The 6,000-nt window shown below is 40.2% G+C and overlaps 1 protein-coding gene across 1 annotated transcript in view; it reads left to right on the forward strand.

Moving 5' to 3' along the window:
• The window catches only part of ROS1 (ROS proto-oncogene 1, receptor tyrosine kinase), a 66,462-nt gene that overhangs the window by 14,780 nt on the left and 45,682 nt on the right, over positions 1-6,000 (forward strand). The window contains exons 12-17 of the mRNA XM_057368988.1: positions 725-822; positions 1,348-1,859; positions 2,484-2,696; positions 3,510-3,620; positions 4,118-4,299; positions 5,240-5,431. Of these exons, the coding sequence (XP_057224971.1) occupies positions 725-822; positions 1,348-1,859; positions 2,484-2,696; positions 3,510-3,620; positions 4,118-4,299; positions 5,240-5,431 (1,308 nt within the window). The remainder of the gene's footprint in view (positions 1-724; positions 823-1,347; positions 1,860-2,483; positions 2,697-3,509; positions 3,621-4,117; positions 4,300-5,239; positions 5,432-6,000) is intronic.

Raw genomic sequence — 6,000 nt, forward strand, 5'->3', positions numbered from 1 at the left:
AATGTCTGTCCTAATTGTGAAAATATGTTTAGGGGGGAAGTGTTTCACACGTTGTGATAGCTCAGATTACAGCTGCTTCAGTTTGAAGTAGAAATGGAGATGGCAACCCTGCCAACTGGGTTTCTTACTCATAAAATATCTGTTACATTAATGGTCAGATTTTGCATGTACCTGTGTAGTCTTCTAATGTACAAAGGACTAGAAACTTGCCCTAAGTGGTTAGTGGAGGTTTTTTTTTTTTCCAAAATCCTCTTGCCATGTCTGATTTTTCACTTTCTGCCCAAGGAACAGGGAGCAGGAAAAGCAGTAGTGATGAAAAGATACAAATGAGCTGTAGATGAACAGACTGATGGCAGAGATTTCTGAATCCCAAGGTATTGCTTCCAGGATCAGAAAAGCACTTTGCTTCCCTGCCAGATCATTTTCAAAGCACAGTTTGCCTATACYCTCCAAGTTGAGTACAGGCAGTTGGCTGCAGACCTTTTTCCCTTCAGCTCAGAGGAAAGACTGATAGCTTTTTTAGGGTAAGCTGTCGTGTCTGCTTTTGTACCTGTGTACAAGTGTAATAGTTGTCTGACTGACAACTCAGGAGCCCAGAAGGACCTCTGGGTTATAAGAGAGGTGTTTCACTGCCTCGATCCCCTGAAGGAATCCCGGGTCAGCTTGTGTGCTCGTTAGCACAGACCCCATGAATGCTTCACCCGTGTTTGTTCTCATTCCCCAGATACATGTCTGCCCTTTGGAGAGCTGCACGGCAGCTGAGGACATCACYCCTCTTCATGTGACATCCCCTAGGAAGGTTATAGCTGATCCCTATAATGGGTAAGTGAACTGCTTTAAGCACTTGGTGCCAAAGGTGCTGTAAAGCTCCTCTCTAATTTTCTCCACTTCATTGGTCATTTAGGTCCCTGTTTCAAGCACTTAAGTTAACAAAACAAAAGTGTGATTGGCAACAAATCAACCACAAAACAATTCGAACAAGAGTGATGCCATGCATTGCTGTTTTCTGCATTATCTGCTGTAGGATGTTAACAGAAGAGATAAAGCTTTTCTTTACAGGAATTTGGGTTTCAGAAATTTCATGCTTTTACKAATATGAAGCTCTATGAATTTTAAGTGTTCATGCTTAACACATGGAAGAATATTCTCCAATATTCCGCTATCCAAATTCCCAAAAGGTAAAAACTGATGTGCCGTCTTCTCCCAGTATATGTATTTTGATAATGCCAAAAGCACTTTCCTATTGTGCGTGAAGACAGGCACATCTCTCAGCTGCTAAAGTATTTGTGGTTTGTCTACAGAGTTCTTGCACTGTAGTTATTTGGGTTTATTTTTCTCCATGGCCAGTTATATTTTCTGTCTCCTGGAGGATGGCATATACAGAGCAAACCTTCCAGTCTTTCCTGGCACGGCTTCCACAGCTTCACCAGTGGTGAGATCCAGCACTYTGAGAGCCTTCACCATCAACTTCCAGTCTAAGAGACTCATTTTCTTCAACAAAACAGAACGGGCCTTTGTGTCAGGTTTTCTTGATGGYTCAGAGTTCCACACTCTGCGTTCACACGTGCCGTTTAATGACATGGAGAGCTTTGTATATGAGGATAACACATTTACAGTCACAGATGGCTCGTCAGTTTTCCGTGAGGAGGTCTCTCCAGGGGGAAGTTCTAGCTTCAATGAGTACATTGTGGACTGCAATTTGGYGTACCCAGAATACTTTGGCATTGGCAACTTGGTTTTCTATGGGKCATCAACTCAGCCTTTTCCTTTACCAACTGCTCCTCATCTTGTCACGGCTCTGTTTGGATCGGACCGAGCTGTGATCAGCTGGAAACCMCCTGAACAAGCTATTGGAACCAGTAAGTTCAGCTGTTTCTCCCTGAAAGTCCACTTCTTGTCTTTCTAGAGAAGTAACTTCCTGGCTTCACTTCTCTTGATTCAGGCTTTAGTGACTTCAATAGAAGATCCTGGTGGAAGTTATGGAATTACCTACGGTTGAAAGATTTAACCCCTATTTTTCCAGTAAAATAGCTAAATTGTCTGTCTCAATTAATGTAAGTTTATATTGGTAACTCATTTGTCCCCTGAAAGGATTTMAAGCAAAGCTTGATCTAAAGTATGGTATGGAGTGGCAGTAATGTTGGTTGCTGATACCACACAGAAGATGCATTGAAGGGATGTAATGATTTTTGATCAGTGACTGTGCCATGGTTTCTATCCTCTGTGCATGTGTCTTTGAACAGCAGGAGATTACCTGGCCAGGGAAAAGTTTTGTTCTTATTTCACTCTTCATGGGACATTGAAGCACTACTCTTGGTTGGTCACAAAGGTGTAGAGTGTAAATTTTTTAATGTATCCATTTCCTAATTCCACTGATAGTGGCATTTTTGAAAGGAGTCTCCAATATACATCTTTCTCAAAGAATCTGTATCACCTGTTACAGCTGTCTACTGTGTAATAACACAATTATTTGCTTCTCACAGGTTTATCTGCTTGGCAGAACTGGACCTACGATATGAAAGTGTCACCTCAGCACCCATTTGAGGAGGAATGGATTGTCTCAAATGTTAGTAACACAAGGTTTACAGTCAAGGGGCTGACCAGCTTCAGAGCATATGAGGTGTCAGTCAGAGCTGTGTCTCCTGCTGGTGTAGGGCCATGGTCAGAGTCATTTAGAGGTACAACTTTAGAAGAAGGTGAGAATTGCTTTGTCACAGGAAAAATGAAGAATGAATTGAGTATAAATCTTTCCATCTGGTGAGGGACACACTTTGGGCAATGACTGCAAAATAAGGGGCACAAAAAYGTTTTTCTTAGAAATATTAAAGAATACAGARWAATTAAATTCWCTTTTAGTTAAAGTARTAAGATTCTCTAACTAGAATAATGYTATTCAATATTAAWTATGCTTTTACTTACCTGCCTTACATTTTTTTTACTTACCTGCCTTACAAATGTAAATACTCTATCAAAAACATTATTTGATGTGGTGCAAGAGGTGTTATTCCTTTCCATTGTTCTGTAAACAGTTTTCTATGATGAAGTGGTTTGCACAGTGCCCTGGGGGTTAATGACAGCTCAYGGAAAAGTGCAGCTCACCAAATGCTGAAAATCCTTGGTTTAAGGATTTTAATAATAATAATTATTATTAAATAATTAATAATTCAGGGTGTCTGCGGGGAAAATAGCTTTCAGCTTAACGTGTTGCATTGGCTTAGGGGTGGCTTTTACTGGACTTTGGTAAGGTCAGGTCCAAATCCTCAATGTTTTTTAAGCATCTAGAAGGATTCCAAATTGCCTTATTTTTCTGGATCTGACCCTGCCCTGAATCTCTGAGTTCTCAAATGATGATATTTTCATGTATTTCTTCTTTGTCCTTTTCCTTAGGASAGGGTGCAGTTTTAAAGGTGCTTTTGTAAATTTCCAGAAACAGGAATCCTTGCTATTGAAAAACAAATATTATACATAAATTGCTTGGTGTGCACAAATGTAGTTTTCTTCCTTTACAGCTGAAGAAGAACCATATTTGTTGGCAGTGGGGCCTGACGGTCTCTGGAAGCAGCGATTGGATAGCTATGGGCCAGGAGAACTGCTCTACCCTTATTTAAGAAACATTTCAGGTAAGTACTAAACAAATTACATGCTGCTGCTACCATCTTGTTGGCATTTATTAGCTCCCCATAAATTTCACCCACTGAAAGACAAGAACTGAAAGACARGAGTTCTCATTGCAGCACTCTAGTCTCGAACAGTGCCCTGCAGCACCTTCACTGAGCCAACCCTTTGGGTTCATCCCCTTCTTCTACTTTATGAGTCAAATTTATCCTTAGTGAAACCCTTCTGACATCACCACAGTTACAGCAGAGCTAAAATCAACTCTCTGAACTGAAGTTCTGTCTCCAGCATYCCAATATGTCATACATTTATAGCAATCACGGCTATATATGTACATTATTTCCTATAAATAAGCATCTACCTTCATGTTAGCTGAACCTAGCTGTGCATTTGAATTGATTTTTAAAAAGCTGAAGTGCCTGGCTGCTTTTTATTTTTTAAAAAATTGGGGTTTTACTGACATGTTTRTGTAATGCTTAACATCTTTCTTTCTTTCTTCAAGACCTCGACTGGTATAATAACACACTTTATTGGATTAATTCCATGGGGGAAGTTCAGACCTGCTYATTGAACAAAAGGAAGGGTACCAGTGAGAACACTTATGTGTCTGACATCAGAAATGTAAGGATGTTGGCCTTTGATTGGTTGGGTCAAAGCTTGTATTGGGCTGGCAAAGCAAATACAGTAAGTATAGTTGCACTTCTTGAAAGAAAAGAATCCCTTAAATCAACAAGAAAGACTATAAGGCAGTATTTGGGAAAATAATCCCTACTTCTTGCAACCTAAGATACCCTTGTGTAGAACAAGGAGCCTTTCTTTCCTTAAATGGTTTTCCACAGTTGCACAAAGGTTTGGGGTAAAATGTTGACTGACATTCACTAATGTAGGATATTGAATTCATCAGGTACAAAACAGGCAAATCAAACATGTGACCAACAGTTTTGTATATTGTAAAAGTAAACGAAGATAGTGAAAATCGAAGCTGCCCTGTTGATCTCAGTTAAGAATTAGATGGACTTTATTTTAATCAAATTTGGCACTATTTGTTTACACAAGAGATTTTCAAGATTGACCTCTGTTCCGTGATATTTTGCAGATCACTGCAGTTAAAAAATAATTACAATTGCACTTTGTACACTCTCATATCAGGAACACTGACATGTGAATTATTTAAAAGGTATCTGACTTCAAAATTGTAGTGCTAATTTATGCAGTGCTGTCAAATTATGCCTTTCATTTCTTGTAAGTGCAAAGTCAGAAGCTGTTTTAAAAACTGGAGCTAGGAGGCCAGATTTCACACTGCCTTGCACCCTCATTTACACTTGTGAGTAGTGAATATGAAGTGGGTGAGAAATTCTGTCAGACAGAAGGCTGCCAAAACTGGGAAAAGGAAGGGAAAAAGCTATTTCAGCTTTTTTCTTTTGTTACTTTCTGGCAAAAATGAACTAATAATTTTGCATTACTCTTCATCCTTTTACTTGGAATGTAAAAGGTTTAGGCTTTGAAAGCCTGAGGCTTACACAGTCTTTTGATAAACAGCTGTGGGAAAATCACTAATGTACACTCAGCTGATCATAGGTGATGGGTTTAGATGTGAAGTTAAAGTCAATTCTTTTGCCCCTAGATCTACAGAAAATCACCGTGGGGAGGCCATACAGATGTTGTGGCTCATGTTGTGTTCCCAGTGAAGGATCTAGTAGTGGATTCAATAAATGGCTATTTGTACTGGGCCACAATGTACTCAGTGGAGAGCACAAGGCTGAACGGAGAGGAGTATCTCATGTTACAAGAACAGCCGCAGTTTTCTGGTAAACAGGTGACTGGTTTTTTACTTTTCTCTCTTTTTGGAGTGATGGGGTGGAGGGGTGGTGTGTGTTTTAGTATTTAGATGTCTTCAACATAGTCAGTGTTCATAGTTGTCAAAATTGTGATTGTAATGCTGCTCCTTCCCCCACGTGAAAGGTATTTCCTTTTTGCCAAATGATGTCTTGCAAGAAGCCCCCTTCTCCCTGAAGAGCTGCTCACCTCTCTGTCTCTGCTGACCTCTCCCTTGGCTTTCTTCTCCATTCATCCCTCTTTGATGTCCTATCAATTCTCTTAAAAACTTGGTTCACTGCTGGCTCCTCATAGACAATTTTTGTCTTCTCCAAATCCATCCTGCCTCTGCCACCATGTGAGGTTTGACCTCATTCTCAGTAACTGGGATTTGGTGTTGCCTACACAGTGGAAGAACTTTGAGAACTTTTCTCTTTGTGAAAAGATCTGCCAGGGTCTTTGGATCAACTGCATATTCCTTCCTTCCTTCCTTCCTTCCTTCCTTCCTTCCTTCCTTCCTTCCTTCCTTCCTTCCTTCCTTCCTTCCTTCCTTCCTTCCTTCCTTCCTTC

Source organism: Malurus melanocephalus, unplaced genomic scaffold (genome assembly GCF_030028575.1).
Source record: "Malurus melanocephalus ecotype Western Australia unplaced genomic scaffold, MMel_1.1 scaffold_100, whole genome shotgun sequence".
NCBI classification, from domain to species: domain Eukaryota; kingdom Metazoa; phylum Chordata; class Aves; order Passeriformes; family Maluridae; genus Malurus; species Malurus melanocephalus.